The following is a 19,451-nucleotide window of genomic DNA, read 5'->3' on the forward strand; positions in this document are numbered from 1 at the left end:
GCACGGGGGATGAAGAGTTAGAAGAGCAAGGATGGTTCTTATATACTGGGAGGAGCCTCGGGGCGGTGATAATAATACAGCATACCGGGCAGCTATCCCTTGAATAGCAAAACTAACCGGAGACGGGAATTCACAGATCCTCGCTTTACATTCCTCAATTCACCAAATCCACAAACATAGCACGCCTCAAAGAGACTGCTTTATGCTCATCAGCATCATCCTTCCAGAGTTGCGCCAAGGTACCCTGTGATCCAGAGCTAGTTCAGAAGAACTTGACTAAGAACGGCCTAGACCTGATCGTTCAGGCTTCAATGGCAACATCCCCAACCACTGCAGGCATGTCCTTCTTCGTGAGATCCATCTCGACAGCAAATCTACTATGAGGCTTCCACTTCGCAGAGGTACGGGGAGTTGACTCCTCCATCATCTTGTCAACCTGCTCGAGGGTAAGACCCTTCGTCTCAGGGACTAAGAAATAAGTATAAACAAAGGCGCAGGCACATAAGGAGCCCCATATGAAGAAAACCCTAGATTTAAGGTTGCCTTTATCTGTATCCACCATATAGGGGGTGATGACGGCTATAATCTAGATATGAAGTTAGGAATAAACGCAAAACCGATCACGAAGGAGCTCCTTAAACGTACGCAATTCCATAGCCAATTAGACGCAGTGGACAGGGCCACGCCGCGAGAACGAATAGGGAGTGGGTAGATTTCACCAATAACGACCCAAGCACCTGGACCCCAAGTGGACGCGAAGAAGACTGGAGTAACAATTAGTCCGCGTCGAATCAGTAGTATGCGGGAACCCACAGATATATATGCATATAAACGAGATCTGAGCGCTGACAGTCTTGCTATTATTGCCATCGACTGTTCCAGCAATAGCCACAATGAACTGGCATATGACCATGCCCAGGGCTCCCCAGAGAAGAAGAGAACGACGCCCAAGCTTTTCCATGGTGTAAAACGAGATGGGAGTGGAAAAGACATTGACAATGGTAGTAATCATGCTTATAAGGAAAGGATCATCAATGGTTCCGAGCTGTTTAGTCCAAGTAAGTTAGAGAACTTTTACTGAAAAGTGTGAAGGACACATACATTCTGGAAGAAGGTGGTACCAAAATAGAAGACAAAATTGACACCAGTCCATCTGTGATTATGTCAGTAAACCAGTGCGGCCTGCCCACCGGCAAATCTTTAGAAGAAAACAACATACTGTTGCATCATCTGGAGAGAGGTGCCCAAGATCGTGCGACGAAGGTTGCTGTTAGGAACCCAAAGGCTACCACGGAAGCAGTTGAACCAGGTCTGAAAATACCCGCCCTGAGGAATAAGTTGCATCTCGTACTCATTGTTAGCCACAATTTCTGCCAGTTCTTCTTCGATATACTGTGAATCATGTGGCTGGCCCCGGATGCGAGCAAGAACCTGAGTGGCTGTTGTAAGATCACCTTTTCGAACAAAATACCGAGGAGATTCGGGGAGAAAGTATAAGCCAACTGCTAGAATAATAGCCCAAAGCAACTGAAGGGCAATAGGGATGCGGTAGGAGCCAGAGTTAGTATAATTCTCCGTGCCATAGTTCACGCACGAAGCCAACATCAAACCAATAGTAATACAGAACTGGTACCCGGAAACGACTGCACCACGAACTCTACGGGGCGCTATTTCGGACATGTAGAGGATAATGATAGCGGAGACAAAACCAACACCAAATCCTGCTACTAATCGTCCAACTACAAGCATTGGCACGGTAGTAGAGGCAGTCTGGAGGGCAACACCGATTGAAAAAATTCCACAGCCACAGATAATAGTGGTGCGGCGGCCATACCAATCAGCAATGTCCCCCGCAATAAGAGCGCCAAAGAATGTCCCAGCCGATAGAATAGAGACAATCAGAGATTTATCTGAAGAGGATATGGCAAAGTCCGTTTCGTTGACGAGGTCGGCTTTGACCTGCGTTTCCAGAAGTTAGTCAAGTGTAAAAGAGGGACTCTATTTGTAGACCTTTCCGGTAAACTCATGGATAAAGTAATCCATTCCCAGGACACCATTGATATATCCAGAGTCGTATCCAAAAAAGATGCCGCCGAAAGCCGCAAAAGCGCACATGAGGTACGTCTTCCATGTGATCGGGGCCTCAATGCGCCCACCTGCGACAGTGTCATCGGCCATGGTGACTGACTGTGAGAAGGTGGATATCCTGGTAAAATAAACGGGAGGCACAGGGGAAGATGCCAATGGAAGAACTCGAGGTCTATGGCCTGATGGGAAAGGAAAAATGCGGAGAATGGATCATACAGAAGACGCAAGTCGGCCAATTTATTCCGCTGAACTCACAGGTAAGGCAGACCACGGGGGAATACATTCTGCACGTCTGTCACATGGCAGAGACCGGTTGAGGAGGGCACTGGCCTTGGGATACCTACCGGCGTTCTTCCTATCACCAGTTGGGGAATGGATACGAGCACGGATCCTACCAAAACTGTCTGTGCGGTTCCTACAGCCACACGAGGTCGTAGCTGAGGTTCACTCCAAACACACCAGGGAGAAGAAAAGCCAGCAACCGAACTGTCAATTTCAGAATCCTTTATATCGAACCAAGCGGGGAAGTTGCCTCCGCGTGAACGGCGGGTGAGCAGCTGCTGAGCTTGTGGCCTATCGCAACCAGACGGAAGTCGAATTTCCTGCCCGACAAGGTCTGGCCCCAACTGTCGTAATGTTTAGGCCCATGGCTGATTGGCTTGCTTGCGATGCAGGCTGTGTACTAGTGTGCCGCCAGCAATTTCATTTCCAAGTGACCACCCGTCTCACCCCTAACTCATGAGGAGCAATGTGGCAAAATCAACGACTCTTGTTAGTCGAGAGAAGAGCGCAACAACTGCGCACCTGAAACACGGTCTATGAAGGTACACGGTTTTTCAAAGCACCGAATTAATCCAGAAATGTTTTCTTGGTTTCCTTTTGCTGTGCGAGGGAATGAAAATAATTGTGGTCTTTAAGTTATCTGGGCCTTTGGAGTAATCTTAGTGAAGATTACCCCGCGGCCCTAACCCGCTAGTGGCCGGGGATACCTGGTGTTCCATTTATAAACCGCCTGCAGAAGCGTGCGGAAAACCAGCGAGCTACTGAGAGCCTCCAGAGAACATCATGCTTGCCAGGCTTGTTACCGTGCTTCCTCTTTTGACCTCCGTTATGGCCTCACCGTCATTCTCCGATGATGGGAGCTTTTGGAAACCCCTCCGAGTTGGCACGGGTACGTTTCCGCTATTGGCTCCCGGACGCAGGCGTGGGTTCGCAAACAGTGGTGAGTGATATTCAAGCTGCAGGAGCTCTTGGGGCCGGCGGAGTGGAATTTTTACCATTTTATAACTATGGAGGAGAGCAGGGTGCTATGCCAGATGGAGCAGATTGGTCTCGTTATGGATTTGGCACGCCTGCGTATCAGGATATGTTCAGGCGTGCGCTTGAGGTTCATGCCGAGAGCGGGCTTGTAATGGACTTTACGTTGCCGGGCCAAATCAGGGACAAGGTGTTCCAGCCGAGTGGGATGACGAGGGCCTACAGCGGGACCTGGTATGTGACAGTTACCTTTTGGTGAGCGCTTGCTAATAACAACCAGGTCCCTTTCACGCACGAGGTTAATGCGGATGGTTCCTTTGAGGGGGTGATTCCTGGATGGGGTACTGGGGAGCTCATTGCCCTAACTTCTGCACTGGTGCTGTCTGAAGAGCCGCGCCAGATGACAATCCACCAAATCTCCTCCCAGTGAATATCACCTGGACTGAGTATCTCCTAGCCCACGACTCCTTAAAAGATCACACACCCAGAGTGCCACGATCAGACGGGAAGACCAGGCTTGCGTTACCAGAGACTCCGAAAAATTTCTCAGAGGTACAGAATCTTCGCCTTTTACCAGAAGCTTTCGCACAACACGAACCTGCATTTCCATACGGATCAGAATAAACCTATCTTTGACAACGGCTCGTATGTTGTCGACCACCACAGTGCCCGAGGTGCGGAAACTTTATTTAATAAAATCCTGGGAAGCATATATGCTTGATGATGATGAGATTATGGCTCTGCTAAGGCAGGTGGGAGGCTCAGGTAGGCTTTCTGGATTAGCAACCCCATACTAGATCTGTTTTGGACTAATTTTCGCCACAGCCTGGGAAGACAGTGTGGAACTGATTTCAAACATTACCTGGACGCCATCTCTCCCAGTACGGTTTGCGAAGAAACACGGATACACCATGAAACCGATGATGCCATTGTTAGCATTCCGGCAAACTACCACGTTTACACAGGTTTCCTTTGTTGCGCCCTTTCACTGTCTGCTTGATGCACCAGACAAAGACACCGCTTATCTTAACGACTACCATTTTGTCCTTAATGACGGTTATAATGACTTTATAGCCGCGGTCCGAAACTGGCTGCATACCCGAGTGGGTGTGAAATATCCAAACCAACCCGCTTACGGTTTTCCCCAAGATATGACGACTTCAATCGCTCCCGTGGACGTGCCAGAGTACGAGTCTTGGGCGTATGGTGATAAGATTGATGCATACCGGCAATTTATTGGGACGGCTCACCTTTCTGCGAAGAGGATCATCAGCAATGAGCTCGGTGCTCAGATATCCAGGGCATACATAATGACAATCCAGGAACTCCTTGGAATAGTACACCGTGCCATTATTGGTGGAACTAACCAGATCATCCCCATGGGCAGCCTTACTCAGGTAACTGGTATGGCACGAGTTGGCCTGGGTACACACCCTTCATGTACATGTACTCAGATATGTACTCACCAAAGCAACCGGCCTGGGAGCATGGGTTGTCTGAGGTTCTCCATTACATATCTCGACTGCAATTTATCCAACGTCATGGCATACCACGCACAGACGTCGCTGTATATAATGCGGCGTCCGTTACAAATATGAGCTTTCCCCGCATCTACGAAGGGACAGATTTAGAAGAGCACGGCGTGTTATATATTCTGTACCTTGACAACTAAAACATTTGACAGATTCTAGGGTGGACATACTCGTACATCTCCTGCTACAGCCTTGAACTTCCACAGGCAAGGGTCCGCAAGGGAATTTTTGGCGGCTAAACAAAGCATTCATCATTGAAAAGAACCAAAACCTTACATGTGAGGTTGTTGCCAAAGTCTATCATTATGGGAGGAAAGGTTTGCCTATTCTTCTTGTGGGCGGGCTTCCAGGACGGTGGCAATCCCACAATTCCTGTAGCAATCGGGAATATCAGGAACCCTTGTCGCAGCTCATAAGGCACAAGAATGTACACATGGTTGCGAATGGTCAAGCCGCGGCTAAGCTGTCGCGCCTAGAACTTCGCGCCAATGTTAACATTCAGGTTCCTGGGACTGTACATTCGACATGGCGCGAGGACGGGAACAATGATGTCGCGTACAGCTTTCTATTGAACAGAAACAATGAGTCCGTTACAGGCTCCGCGATCTTCCAGCATACTGGTGTACCATATATGCTGGACCCATGGACGGGCAAGAAATCTCCAGCCCTCCACTACACCAGTGATACGCATTCAACAAGCATACCCATCAACCTCAAGCCTGGCCAAACTGTTCTCTTTGCCTTCGCGGGGGAGTCTCGTCATGACTCAGATCTACCTTCGTGTCATGTCGCTTCCTTGACCTCGAAGGTCCTTGATATCACCTGGACTGGACAAATCGTCACTGACAGTCAGCATTCCAGCATCTACCTCATGGATCCCTGGCACATTGTCTAATGCTAGGAAAATCAGACTCCGCGGCAACAATCAGACGACGGCGGTTGAACTCTCTAAGTGGAGCTTGACGGCTGAGTATTGGCAAAGCCCATTGAACGTATACAGTGCCTCCACGATCGCGAAGAAGCACAATACAACACATATCCTCGATTCACCCACGTCTTGGCTGAAAATCAAAGGACTTGAAAGCGCAAGTGGTGTGGGATACTACACCACCACATTTGGGTATAACCTCTCGCCAAGGACCTGATTGTATATTCAAGTATCCCAAATCACTCACACTCTTCGCATCTATATAAATGGCCGACACATTGACCCATTAGACCATCAGAACCCGATGCGGGATATAACGCCATACTTACGCAAGGGAGAAAATGAAGTGCGCGCTGTTGTTCCCACCATAATGTGGAATTATATCCAGTCAATCAAGAACGAAATTAGGAACTCTGGGATTATACCGGACGGGATTCGATTCCTGCAGGCCGCAACAAAGCTGTTCCCAGCGCTGGGCCAAGGGCTAATCGGGAATGTGAGCTTGGTTCCATTCACGAAGGTTACGGTCAACTGCTGAAGCGTGGACTGCCTCTGTTGCTACCACATGGGAAGACGCGTAACCAAGCTATATGCGAGGCGATTCCTCGAGATGAAGAAGATTTTTTTCTCTAGTATGAATTTCGTTGCACGGCGGACCCTAGCCTAGGCCTTTTAGAGTCTATACAGCTATCGAATTGACTCTACTGGTATGCCATGATCTTTTGTGATCAGCCTGACCGAAGATTCAATTCAATTCAAGTTCATACCTGATATAGCTGGAAATGTGATCTGGCTATGCAGGCGCTTCATCAAGTTTGAAGCAAGAAAGAACTTGGGTCCACTAACGCCGTTATTGAATACATCGAAAAGCACATACAAAGGGAAACAAATAGATAAAGTAACGTGTTCTTAAATAGGAAAACACCGATCAACAACTAGCCGCACTTCCAGAACACTCATAACAACTGCGCTGCTCCCTCCGCCTCGCGCCGTCATTCTGGTTGTTTCGCCAGGTTGACTTCGTGGCCCCCAGGCTGGTACGGTACCGCGTGGGCGTGCATCACGGCCTCCTAAACATCATTCTTAGCACCTAGTCCTGGCCCGTTTAGGCCTATTAATAACTCGCCTAGCAAGCAGGGGTCCCTGAAAGCCCCTCCCCCGCTGGCTTCTTGTTCCGTGGTTACACTGCATAGCCGTGTAGCGGACCGCCATGGGCCCCAGAAAAGCCAAATGTCACGGCTTCCCGGGGGAGGGTTGGTCCATCACCTGGTTGATTGGTTGGTCAATATTCGTTTCATCGAGCCAGTTGGCTCATGTCTTCATTTCCCATACAAACTGCCCCCCTTCCAGAATGACAATTCCAACTCAAAACGTTCGCGCGTCAAATATCCGCCTGGCTGGGGTCGGTGGGTATATAAAGCGGCGGCCAGGGTCGCCTCAACAATGGGATAGTTGCCAGCATACCTCAGGGATCCTAGGTACGGAATATTATCTGGATAAAGGGGCAAACCTTTTTCTAAGTAAGTAGTTTGTATACTACCTAACCCATTATTTGTTCTAATTATTTAGATAATCTGAAACTTTAAGATACGATTATTGATTTATTTTTTTTATTTCCTTATATAAAGAGTTTAAGTTCAAAGTATCAGTCCTTAGCTAATCTGGAGCCTGTCAGGGCCATTTAATAATCTGTTAATAAGCTGTTATTTTTTTTTTCAGGGGACGATATGTTTGTACTAAACTATACCGTGCCGTACGTACAAAAAGGGTTTGTTGAGGTCACATGATGACCGAGTAACAACTGAAAGAGGTGCCTCGTACTAGGAGCCCATGACGAGTTCGATTAGAATACTTTTGAGATAGAGACTTTGGCTATTTCTATACAGTAAAAAGCGAGCACCAGGTGGGTTCGGGCGTCAGGCGATCAACCACGGGTATAGTACTAATAGCTGAATCGTTCAGATTCCCGCCTTTTTAGATGAGGAGCGACAATGCAAACCAATACCTGACGATCCCGCCGTTCAAACATGGTGGACATTGTTTTTCTTTTTAGCCCCGAAGTAATGTCTGGTTTTTGCTTTTCTGAATGAGTGGTGGATATGCTATGATTTCTCCCAAAGCGTGCACGTCAACTACAGTGCCGTCCTCACCAAACATGAATGTTCCCCTTTTCCTGTAAGTCCCTTGAACTAAACCCGACATTCACAGTATATGCCCCCTTTGGCACTCTCCAGTCCTGGGCCTCGGTGTCCCAATAACTCAAGTCCCGCCGGGTCAGATCAAAAGAAACCCTTCTCTCCTGCCCTGGTTCAAGATAGACCTTCTCAAACCCGCGAAGTACCTTCAACGGGGTCCCGGCTGGGACGTTCTCTTTCGGCTGCGCTAGGTAAAGCTGCGGAACTGCAGCACCCGCAAGATCCCCTGTGTTCTTCACTGTCGCACTAACGGTGAACAGGATCTCCCAGAGATGGGGGTTCCCACCAGGGCTCTTTCCCCGGGCTTTAGGCGGGAACGGGCCGATTCCTTTCACCCGAGACTGGATTTTCAAGCCTCCCCGGAAACCAAAGGTAGTATAGCTCAGCCCGAAGCCAAACTCATATAGCGGCTCGAGCTCACTCGCATCAAAATGCCGATAATCAATCAGCAGCCCCTCGGTGAAATCTGACTGCCAGGCCTCGGAGTTGGTTGCCTGCGTTGGATTTGTAATGTTGAACACACTGGTGTTATAATCCGTCTCGTTTCGCGCAATTGTGTAAGGGAGATGCCCGGAGGGGTTGACGTCTCCGAAGAGGACATCCACGATTGCATTGCCGGCCTCTTGACCGGGGTAATGTGCAGCCAGGATGGCGGCGACATTTGCGTTCTCAGCCCATGGCATGGTGTTAATGCCCGCCGAGTGCGTGATCACGATAGTCTTGTTACTGGGGCAGTAGGAGGCCACCGAGTTTACAACAGCTGTGGAGTTCCAATCCCCCTCAAAGCTCGCGCGATCAAAGGTTTCACCGGCGTAAGTCTTGAGGAAGACGAGACAGACATCAGGGTAGGGGTAGATGCCGCTAAAGTCCCCATTTGCGACTATATTGTTGTCCGTGACGTATTGAAGTCGAAACTCGTTGGACTGTGCTGCGCGCGCTTGGAGAGCCTCGAGCGGCGAGACAATGTAGCTGAATCGGCCGGAGCCCGCGCCGCCGCCCATGGCTTGCACGCCCATTTCAACCCCATTATGCGGGTTATATGCCTCGCCATTGGGGGCTGCAAACCCACGCGAGAGAACCCCGGCGTCGTTGCCAAAGACAGCAATCACACGGGGAGACTTGAGCGGAAGGGTACGATCGGTGTTCTTCAAGAGTACCGTCCCAGCTGCACCGTGCTTGCGAATCAAGGCGCCATGGTCGGCTCGCACGTCCCGCGCCGGTGGGATGGGAATATTCAAAGGAAGACCGATGCTAGCAGGCGTAAGCCCAACCGCTGCTAACGAGACAAATATGTACGAAGGGTCAATGGTGGGGAAACTTTTATCCTGGCCAAGGTAAAAGAAGGGCGTCAGCACGCGACGGACCATATCATCTAGTCGGTCTGTCGTGACCTGACTGGATCGCACTGCATATGTAAGGTTCTGTCCAAAGTACGAGCTTTCAGTGTCATGCTGGTTCATAGGGCCGGGCATAGTCATGTCCAACCCTGCATTTGCAGCCTTTACACCAGAGTGTGTTGCAAACCAGTCAGAAACGACATAGCCCTGGAAGCCAAGCTCGTCTTTGAGTATATCATTTAGAATCTTGTCATGCTCGCAGGCATAAACCCCGTTCAGTCGGTTATAAGAGCACATTATGGACATTGTCCCTGCGCGAACGGCATCAGCAAAGGGCCAGATGTAGAGTTCGTGAAGAGTGCGGTCATCGATATTGGATGAGATGGCATCAACGTGCTTCCCATTTATGAAGCTGTCAGTTCGTTGGGTCTCCTGCTCATTGCCGATATAGTGCTTTGTACAAGCTTGGACACCGGCATCCTGGATGCCACGGACAGTAGCGCTCGTAGCTATACCCGCCAGATAAGGATCAACCGAGAAGCTCTCCCAATTTCGGCCTCCGAGAGGGATGCGACCGAGAGGGCCAGTGGCAGGTCTGCGGTCTGTAAGCCCAACCAGCCGAACCGGGGGGTTCCCTTCTGGCCCAGATATACGTACCCCAGATGAACGTGCGCCCCCTTACCCCGAAATTCCTCCCCCATTGCTCGCCCGCGCTCGTACATCATCTCTCGATCCCAGCTTGCTCCGACAGAGAGCCCAGTAGAGAAGACGCTTGCTAAATCCGCGCTTCGGATGCCAGCTGGGCCATCTTGGAGGCAAAGACCTGGGAAATCCACCCGTGGGATAGCCTCGATGATGCCACCGCAAGTAACATTTGTGATCTTACCCGTCAGTACGGCGGCTTTTTCGGCAGGTGTCAGTTGAGAAATGAGGGCATCGGCCTTCTGGGCTGCTTTGAGCCATAGCGCTTGGTCTATCCCTTGTTCTGTTTATGCGTTAATCGGCACCGGCTCTCAGTGAGATGATGGGGGGTGGATATTTTGTTTCACTGACCTGTGAAGGAAAGCTTGTTGGCTTCACTTGACTGGAACAAGGAAAGTACAAGGCCAGCAATCCCTGTCCACCGCATCTCAGCGACTAGCTTGCTCCGGAGATTGAAGGTTTTGATATGTCAGTGAGTATGTTTCTTCGAGAGGGCGCTCGTGGCTCTTTATGGTTCCCTGAGAAGCATTCAATTATTCAATTAATCACTTCTTGCGAGCCGAAGGTTGGGGATTCTGTTGGCAGAAAGAACGACCTCGCCTTCCACTACTCCGAACACCGACGACGACACGTTCAGGCTCATCCTGCTGTAGAAGCGGACTTGACCTTTGGTGTCTTGACCTCAAAAGAACGAAGTCTTCCCCGCAGCTGTGGCACGGGCACGTTCAGCTCGCGGTATGAGGCAGCAATAAGCGGCTGCGCTAATAGCTAGTTTCTTGCAGGAGATTCCTTGTTCTGGATATTTATACGAATACGAAACGCTAATTCGTAGACTGAGTGTTGAGGAAAATATGGGGTCCTTGTTGCATCGAGGTGATTCCGTTACTTTCGGGGATCTTTTTGGGTCTATCCACGCTTGGAAATCTAAATAGACCTGGTATCCTCGCATGATCAAGCAATTGCATTCCACTAATCAAGTATTTACAGCCCCTTGGGGTAGCTACTTGGCTGGAGACGCTTTCCAAAGTACTGAAATGACGCATTAACCCGATACTGCAATTTCCACATGTGCATATGCACAGCGAAGAAAAGATCCCGTAATAGGGCACCAGCGACTCTGCCTCTTTTGGATAACTACTGCTTCAAGTTCCGTTGTGCAAACTGAATAAAGTCAAGGAGAATCCTCTAGTAGCACCGCTCCAGCGTAGTGTTCTCGAACCCCCGCATACCGAATCCGTCGTCAGACTGGGCCCGCTCCCAGTCACTGGCGAAGGGCCAATCAATGACACCGTTTACGTCGACCCTACCCCGGTGGTTCGACCTCAGGACTTCGCTCAGAAGCCCAAAATAGAAGGTCGACTGTGACAGGCCACACTGGATCTGAGTTGGGCGTCATATCTGCCTCGTCCGAAGGGTAGAAATCGAGTTTCGGTTATGACCGTTTTCATGCTTCGGCTTGAAATCCGGCAAAGGATTTGAGGATGGTGCGGAAGTAACCATTGCCGTTGCTTATGGCACCTGGCGCCCAACCTACGCGGAATGGCGTTGCTGGGCGCAGTGGGGGAATGCAGGGTCGGGGGCTATCCCTTCTGCATTAATCGTAGTCTGTTGTATCCGAAGACGTGATGTAAATGACGGCGTAGAGATCCGGGGCAATAGGAGCGATTGCTGCGCGGGGCTTGCCTCTGTTCTGCGGGTGTGTGAATGGAAGCCTTGTCTCGCAGGGTAGATAGAACCTCACATGACAGGTTGGCACCGGTAGACATCCAATTGTATATACGCTGAGCACAAGGGCCAGCCCGCAATTTGTCAGTGTCACGTCGTTTGTATGAAACTGATCAAGTTGTCCCCAATGATAGATTCCCTCTTGATTAACAGGCGAGCCTGGCACGGCAAATAGCAGAATGCGGGTCCATGATATGTGAATGCGTACCTTTTTACTCCAGCGGCAGCGAGCCTAGTGCAAAGCTTGCTCGGCCATTTTCTTCTGTCCACATCTTACTCACATCCCTCCGCAGCGTTATTCGAGTAGTTTGCCATCAGCATCACGCTTGACCTACGTTATACAACAGACTCGAAACCGTCCAGCGAGGGACCGTATCCTTCTTGCGAGTCTTCATGTTTGCTTCTGAAAATCTTGGTCGTATCCAGCAAGAAAACGAGAATCGCTAGCTAATGAGAATATCCATGACAAGGTCACAAAAGCCTGGGGGAGCAACCCGCATCACTAGACTCTCCCGACCGTGACACCAGCGAAGCACAACCCGGGTCAATGGAGACCGAGACTGGGTGATAGGCATTGTGCAAGCGAGGAATTTGCGGGGAAGACTTGGTACTGATCACCCCATTCATCTGGGTGCCTCTGTGAGAGAATAAGTTCAAGTCTAGGGTTGTACTTCCAAACGGTTGTGGGAAAAGCCATGCGCATGGTTGTCTTTCTGGGGTCTGTTCAGTGACTCTTTCCACATTGGAGCTGAGCCCACTAAGTTGGAGCGACCAAGTATTAAGAATCGGCCGCATGCGTGCCATGCGTGCCTGGCTATAGTCTCCAACGTCATTGCCACTTTCTGCTCGGGGAAAGAACTGAAATCACGCCTTCTAATAAGCTAGAAACATGGCGACCATGCCAAGTATCACGGCCATTTCAACGGCCCATCCTCTGGTGAAAAGACAGACAGGCAGGCTCTTTGCTGATATACTCTCTAGGAATCTGCCTCTGCGCGGATCTTGGTATAAGATTGCATTTAATGACGCGCAGTACAACACTAATGTATTCAAAGTCACTAGTCTCAACGCTACAGACTGCTTGGCCTGAACCTTCAGAATGGCTTGATCCCTCACCGGACCAAGAACTAAGTTTGCGTTTAATAACTTCCTCTCCGTCGCGTATATGTTGCTCCCTTTACCAACGGCGGCTTGCTGTAACCGCTCTCCAAAACTGCGTCAGCGCTAAGCTTTAACGCTCCCAAACTCAGTGTACCGGGCTCCTGAGACCAAACACTCAGAGCGAGAGTGTTCGTCCCGTTATAGTCTAGTATACCTTCCGGAACTGGGTAGCGAGACTGGGGGCCAATATGGTTGACTGGATATAAAAATTCAGCTGAATGACACCCAAGAGGCGGCGGAAAGGGTATCAAGGGTTGACCTACTATACTTTCCAAATTGCCAGCCATTCACATAGATCTGAGCACGGAACTTGGCCGGTGCAGATTCGTTTCCTTGCACTGTCTCGCTAAACACCAAGCTGATTGGAATGTCGTAGCCCTGGGGGATATCAAGGTTAAAGGTAGTGACATAAAATCCCACCCCAGGACCTTTAATTTCCTCAAAGGGCGACCTTTGCTCCCATTCCGTGGTCGGTGCATTAGGGAGATGATATCCCTGTCGCTCTGCGTAGAGTGCACCTTCGTTCAGCGGCCCCCGACTGTGGTCCCAGTACTTTTCCCCACCGAGGTTTCCAGTCAGCTTCCAGGTAACAGAGGACTTATCGCGACCCTTCAGTTCATAGTCAAGGATACCTCGGGGATCCTTCATGGTCTGGATATTGGCAGGGAAGTTGAGGTCAAGGCCCATATGGTCAATCAGCATTGTCAGTGTATATTTCACGCCAGAGTCAAGATCTGTCGGGAATTCAAGCGTCTGATTGTGGAACATATCCGTCGCACTGCCTTCCCAGGAGCCTAAATATACATCATCAAGCCAGACTGAAGTTCCATAGGCATAGCCACCTTCTGTGAGCAGGTAAATTGCTGACTCGTCTCCAGTAGCTATAAACGTGCCGCGGTATATGAGAGACCCCGCGTTGTAGCCATAGTCACTTGCGTAGAGGGAGGTGGGCGTCGAGAGGTTTCGAGGATTGTTGGATGTTCTGAGGTTGCACCAGGTCCATCTCCGATCATCATATGACGGCTTGATTTCAGGAAGGGAATCGATATACCGCCAGTCTTGTAACTCTGGAAGGAATATGTCCGGAGGCTCATAGTGAACCCTAGCGGCCAACCGCCCGTCCCTGCGAACCGTCGGCAATCGCTTTCCGTTGACAGCGAGGGAGGAAACTGGCTTCGAACTCGAGATCACCTCCACATCCGTGGTCGTATTGAAATCTCCCGTGAGGTACAGAGTCCTGTCGCGAGCTTCTGCAGTTCGGAGAAGATAGCCGGCCTTGACGATCACATAGTCCTTTACCCCGAATGGGGCGAGATAGCGGTCCCCCGCACGACCTGAGTCTGGCAAATCCAACACCCAGTGTTTGTACGCCTCGTTGCGCCATAGCAACGAGACTTGCATCCCATTCCTAAACTTGACGATCCGTTCCAAAGGCTCAACCTGCCACTTGACAACAATCGCACCTCCCACTTTCTTGACCACAACGCCATTGCTTTGTGCGTTCAGCGGCATACCCACATGCGCAGGGACGGCAAATTCATGGTCCTCCCCTTCACCACCATACAAGAGAAGCACTGTTTTGTCCCTAGTCCTCTGCCAGCTGAAGATTTCTGCCGTGGAGTAGAGGAGAGATAACCCGCCGACGTCGTAATCCGTGACGTGGAACTTCGAGTCCCGACCGCTGAGGGTAAGCGACCCCCCAAGCTGGGGAATATTGAGCTTCCCGATGCTGGTCTGCACCTGTAGCTTGTATGGAGTTGACTCCAAAGAAGTAAGGTCACTGTGGCGGACAATGTAGAACTCTGTAGACGGGGTCGAGAGCCTCGTAGTTAGGATATCGTTTGTGTCCGTGTACACCCCAAATGTGCCATTGTCTGGCTCAGAGGTCATATACAGGGGTGATGCACGCAGAAAGCTTGATTGTAGCTTGATCTCGCTGTACTTTTCCCGGTGTACACCGCGGTTTTCCGAAATGGCGGCCCCGATATCGTAGGATGTGTACCCCCCAGGATGGCCCAGGTTGCCCCAGTTTGTTCCGCCAAACATCTGCGGCGTCACTTGCGCGATTCCCTACACAAGGGGAAAGGGATAGTACTCACCATGTACAGATTCTGGAAGGTGATTCGCAGCCCATAATTCAGTTTGTACATGATGCGTACAAACTCGGCGTTAATGAAGGCTGCGGATCTCTCAACCCCTCCTCCGCCCCTAGAGCGCATCAGGTCAGAGCACCGCTGCTAATCGAGCCGGTGGATTTACTACATACCACGGATCGGGTACTCCCCCTTGGAACTCGGAGATCGACATGGGTGTATCCGGACTGATGCGCATGTGGATGGTGTAATTGTACTGTAACAATGGATTCACCATCTCTGACCAGTCCGTCGGATCGTCCGCTGTAGACTGTCAAACTGATGTCAAAGAATAGATTCGTCGTAGGGAGCTTTTCTTACGAGAGCCGTCCCACCTTGCAGGGTAGTTATCGAAGCTGTAAATGTCGCCCGCGCCCACTCCGGACCCCGGTGCAAAGTTTCCAAACGGCAGTGCATCGTTGATGACAAATGGAACCACAATCCCAGCTCTGCGATACTACTCTTGCACATAGGCCATGTACCCCTTTTGCAGGCAGTTGCTGTTGAGGTTGGCGAAACTCATGTTATTCACTTGCGTGTAACCTTGGGACTGCATGCAGAGTGTGTATTCATTTTCCGGCTGGAAGAGAATCACGGGGCCACCATTTACGATCTGTGCCTTTGCAATGATACGGCCAACGGTCAGGAGGTACGGCGTAATGGCAGCAAGGTAGTCTGGATCTTCTGTCCTTAACCGTCCGCGAAGGCGTGCCAACCACCCTGGGAACCCGCCGCCAGAAACCTCAGAGTTGATATAGGGCCCTGGTCGAGCAATCAAGTAAATTCCGGCCTCCTTTGCGGCGTCGAAGAACTGATCCAGAGCGAAGACCCCATCCTTGCGCATGCGTATATGGCCCCGTTCGCCCTCCAGAAGGGCCCAGTCTAGATAGAAAGAAACCACACCGTATCCAATGGCGCGGATCTTCTGAAAGACATCCAGCCAGAGCCCAGGTGATGGCAGGCGGAATGGGTGGAACTCACCGGAGAGCAATAGTATGCGCTCCCCGTGGACAAGAACCGAGTAGCCATCCCACGTCACAATATCCTGTAGGGCAACACCCCTGGTGTCGTGGGAGATCGCATGGCCTCCAACTAGCGCAGAGCTGGGCCAGGGATACTGGAAACTAAAGAGCAGTAAGATGAAACGAAAGAGTAGCATTGTGCTCAGTGTACCCCATAAAAAAAAGGTACACTATCGCATTCCAGGAATGTCGAGCATAGGGTTATCCCTCACTCTTTTATAGGTCAATCCCTATCATCCGCGGTAGGTACATAGCATAGGCAGGAGGCGAGCCGGTTGTGCAAGGCGCTCATAGAAAGACTAAAGCCAATAAGACGATTATCCTCCCACATCTCGGGCAATGGTTGCATACTCTCTTCACCATCTTACCGTAGATGGAGCTTCACACGAATACGAACCGCGCATTCCCTCCTATTTCTCCGCATTTCCCCAAAATGATCCCCCGCAGGAGCAACGAAAGTGACCCCCGCAAAAACAGCGCAGCATCCTAGTCAACCCACTGACGTGATACAGTTCCTTGCAACGGGCGTGCGTTCTCCACGGTTCTTTGCGAAAGACGGGCGCACACGTCAGACTCCTTCAACGACGTCAGCCCCGAATCACAAGCGCATAGCAATCGCGACAGGTGCCAGGAAACGATGGATGCCTATTCAATAATGTTGCTATTGCAGACGAACTGACTATCCCGGCAATTCAAGCTCTCCCACCTTTGGTCACCTTCATCCGTCTAGGTTTTTGAGTAACCATCTCATTTTGATTGTCTGTCCAGACAACATCATTTTCTGCGACCCAACTGCACCGGTGTTGGAAGGTAGCCAATCTCCGGCAGATTACAGCAAAGGAGCCCGTCACAAGCCTAATGGGTGTGATGCTTGTTCCTGTTCAGCAGTGGTGGGACCCATGAGTAACTGTGGGTTGAGGTGGAGTGATACCCCGGGTTGGCCCATCTAGTTAGTATATAGATTGGCTTCATCGTGGCTGGTCTGGGCTTTGCAGTCAACGTCGATCTTGTTCAGAAGGGAGTTGTCCTCTACCTATCGCATAAGTATTTGATTGCACCGCTTGAAATAGTTCCTAGGCTCACTCGAGTCAAAGCAATGTTAGCACCTTTTGTTCAAATAGGCCTCCGTACGTTGGCCGGTAATGATTGATTTGCGTCAGCCCCCGTCGGCCGGTCGGTAATGGTTCCTGCAAATCACCCCAAGTTCCTTATCATTCCTCTCATACACAGAATGTCTCGCGACACTTTTTGAGATCGCAAATTCTACCAAGTCCTCAACCTATCTTCCATAACATGGTTTCTCATTTACCATGGCAAACGTTTGTGGAGGACAAGCAATAGTAATCCATAGTACCCTGTATGGTTCTGAACCCAACCCAGCATTTCCCCATGTCTGACAATACTCTCAGCCAGCGCACGGCTGGTACTCCAGTTCGGAAAGTTTCATGCCTTGGTGAAGGTATCCTCGTGCTTTCTTCCGTATGTGATCTCGCACTCCGTCGGCTGCGAAGACTAGACGGGAAATTCAGCGCGTGGGCCATGAGGGCGTTTGGACAACTCACCCATCACAAAACGTCTTGCCTTGCTTGCCCTGGATGTTAGGCAGCCTCTCTATCTGGTCGCCAGACGCCTCAAGGGATACAATATTTTGATAATCTGGTTGCCCCTGGTAAAGACAGACCCGATCATGATTAGCGAAAGGAAAGCGGTTCGGCTCGAGGCCATTCCTGACGTAGATCGAGATATGGAGAATCTAAGAACCATGGTTGTGGTCAGATCAGGTGGAGTGTTCCGGCATAGAACTTGGTATAAATATAGCTATTATCAATAATGTCGTCTTTCAGGAGGTTATTCAGCAGGACCAGGGCTGTGGCTATCTCGCTAACGGACTCTACCTCCCACACCAGTACGGAGTCGGCGAACCTGGGAGGTGCAGGTATTATAACCATAGATTATTTTCTTGTGGTATGGAATCGCCGCCGCGATCCCATGGCCCCTAAGACGCTTTCATTATGAGTGATATCTTCAATCATTCCATGAGGGCCGGTAAACAAGGCTACGAATGAAATCGAGTTTTTTCTCGCCGTGGGAGCGTAGCGAACAAGGTCAGCTGACAAGCCATGGCATGGTTGGAGGAGGAGCACTATAATGTCCTGCCTATTACTAGACCATGATGCCACTGTAAAGGGGTATATTTGCATCCATGACGTTAGACTGACTGATAGTATCCAGAGGTTGATATACTGACCAGCTTCCACATCCAGAGCCGAGGCAGAAGAACACGGATATGGGCGGCTGCTATTACAGGACGCTCTTCCTTAGTGATTTTGGCGCTAAAGAAACAACAGCTATAGGAAATCCACGGCTGGTAAACAGCCCGTTTCGATAGAAGAGGGCCATTGTCTGTAAGAATAAGGTCAATCCAAACATCCCCAGCGCAAACAAGGGATAGATTCTCGAGGACCGGCTCCGGTTTGAAAGATGTCGCCAGATTCCATAGACAAAGAGCGCTGTGAGGATTTGATATCTTCGAAAAGGAATCTTATACGAGTATTGTCGAACCAATAGAACAGAAAGCCGAAACAGGACACCCAGTGAGCAGGCACCCTGCAACCTGTTAGATAAGCACCTGGCGTCGTTGATATTGCATACGACGAGAAAAAAGAGGTTTTCCATCAAATGGGGAGGGAGGCTAAATTGCTTGCCCTGGACCTCAATAACAATGTGAAATGATATTAGGGCAACAGTCATCCAGCCAACGGTACAGTGAATCCGGCGACAAGTGCGCCATGTAATGCCTACTAGATCAGCTAGATAGGTTAGGTGGATGACTGATAGAAGGAAACTCAGTTTGACTAGGGCCAGTTCTTCTGCCTGGCGGCCAGCACCAGTTCGAGATCTCATCTTAAGAAAGATCAGAACGATAGTAGCAGCAGCATAAGATATGTGAAGGACACTGATTCAGGTCCATGGGCCCCAGAGCTGATGTCTATCAACAATAAAAGAGAGAGTTAGGTATCGAGAAACTGGAATAGAAGGAAACTTTGAGCAGTTTGCGAGATAGAGGAGAGTCCGCGTTAAGAAAAGAATAGTAAAAATACCGCCAGCGGTAATGGCATAAATTGCTGTCACATCCATACTTTGTTTGACCTCAAGGCAGGCCGCCAAGTAAAGCGAGGGATGGATAGACAGGAGACACAGTGTGAAATGCCGTGAGTCCTTTATAGTATAACTTACCACGAGATAGCCTTGCTGCTGTACAGCATCTGAGGGAGGGTGCAGCCTGCAGGCCAAAAAGACCATAAATCAACGCCCAAGGCCAAATGTCTGAAAGACTCTAGTATCCCTAATATCAAGACTTCTGAGTAGTTT

The 19,451-nt window shown here is 50.1% G+C and overlaps 7 protein-coding genes across 7 annotated transcripts; 3 read left to right on the forward strand and 4 right to left on the reverse strand.

Moving 5' to 3' along the window:
* Positions 1–16: 16 nt before the first annotated feature.
* Positions 17–2,570, reverse strand: BDV17DRAFT_269096 (sugar porter family MFS transporter). Its single transcript, XM_073758542.1, has 6 exons — positions 2,011–2,570; positions 1,220–1,959; positions 1,102–1,153; positions 814–1,045; positions 646–764; positions 17–586 (listed from the first exon to the last, which is right to left on the reverse strand). The coding sequence occupies exons 1-6, from the start codon at positions 2,176–2,178 to the stop codon at positions 302–304; spliced, it is 1,596 nt and encodes a 531-aa protein (XP_073613417.1). The 5' UTR covers positions 2,179–2,570; the 3' UTR covers positions 17–301.
* Positions 2,571–3,153: 583 nt separating this feature from the next.
* On the forward strand, positions 3,154–3,674 carry BDV17DRAFT_293381 (uncharacterized protein; the record flags this gene model as incomplete). The annotated part of the gene is made up of 3 exons (XM_073762595.1): positions 3,154–3,259; positions 3,333–3,579; positions 3,626–3,674. The coding sequence occupies 3 exons, from the start codon at positions 3,154–3,156 to the stop codon at positions 3,672–3,674; spliced, it is 402 nt and encodes a 133-aa protein (XP_073613418.1).
* A 159-nt stretch (positions 3,675–3,833) lies between these two features.
* On the forward strand, positions 3,834–5,127 carry BDV17DRAFT_151197 (uncharacterized protein). Its single transcript, XM_073754487.1, has 2 exons — positions 3,834–4,110; positions 4,171–5,127. The coding sequence occupies exons 1-2, from the start codon at positions 3,993–3,995 to the stop codon at positions 4,941–4,943; spliced, it is 891 nt and encodes a 296-aa protein (XP_073613419.1). The 5' UTR covers positions 3,834–3,992; the 3' UTR covers positions 4,944–5,127.
* On the forward strand, positions 5,128–5,941 carry BDV17DRAFT_151192 (uncharacterized protein). The gene has a single exon (XM_073754486.1). The coding sequence runs from the start codon at positions 5,311–5,313 to the stop codon at positions 5,770–5,772; it is 462 nt and encodes a 153-aa protein (XP_073613420.1). The 5' UTR covers positions 5,128–5,310; the 3' UTR covers positions 5,773–5,941.
* Positions 5,942–7,933: 1,992 nt separating this feature from the next.
* On the reverse strand, positions 7,934–10,466 carry BDV17DRAFT_299665 (beta-glucosidase; the record flags this gene model as incomplete). Its single annotated transcript, XM_073763921.1, has 4 exons — positions 7,934–7,937; positions 8,001–9,932; positions 9,995–10,238; positions 10,391–10,466. The coding sequence occupies 4 exons, from the start codon at positions 10,464–10,466 to the stop codon at positions 7,934–7,936; spliced, it is 2,256 nt and encodes a 751-aa protein (XP_073613421.1).
* A 2,437-nt stretch (positions 10,467–12,903) lies between these two features.
* Positions 12,904–16,216, reverse strand: BDV17DRAFT_299666 (glycoside hydrolase family 35 protein; the record flags this gene model as incomplete). Its single annotated transcript, XM_073763922.1, has 7 exons — positions 12,904–13,121; positions 13,189–14,995; positions 15,085–15,133; positions 15,192–15,321; positions 15,379–15,506; positions 15,540–16,102; positions 16,151–16,216. The coding sequence occupies 7 exons, from the start codon at positions 16,214–16,216 to the stop codon at positions 12,904–12,906; spliced, it is 2,961 nt and encodes a 986-aa protein (XP_073613422.1).
* A 1,268-nt stretch (positions 16,217–17,484) lies between these two features.
* BDV17DRAFT_283182 (uncharacterized protein) lies at positions 17,485–19,217 on the reverse strand (the record flags this gene model as incomplete). Its single annotated transcript, XM_073760314.1, has 9 exons — positions 17,485–17,591; positions 17,649–17,832; positions 17,982–18,075; positions 18,132–18,258; positions 18,295–18,322; positions 18,361–18,396; positions 18,426–18,686; positions 18,732–19,035; positions 19,123–19,217. 9 exons carry the CDS (start codon positions 19,215–19,217, stop codon positions 17,485–17,487), a joined length of 1,236 nt encoding a protein of 411 aa, XP_073613423.1.
* Positions 19,218–19,451: the final 234 nt, after the last annotated feature.

Source organism: Aspergillus undulatus, assembly GCF_047715775.1.
Source record: "Aspergillus undulatus strain CBS 261.88 unplaced genomic scaffold BDV17scaffold_41, whole genome shotgun sequence".
Taxonomy (NCBI): domain Eukaryota; kingdom Fungi; phylum Ascomycota; class Eurotiomycetes; order Eurotiales; family Aspergillaceae; genus Aspergillus; species Aspergillus undulatus.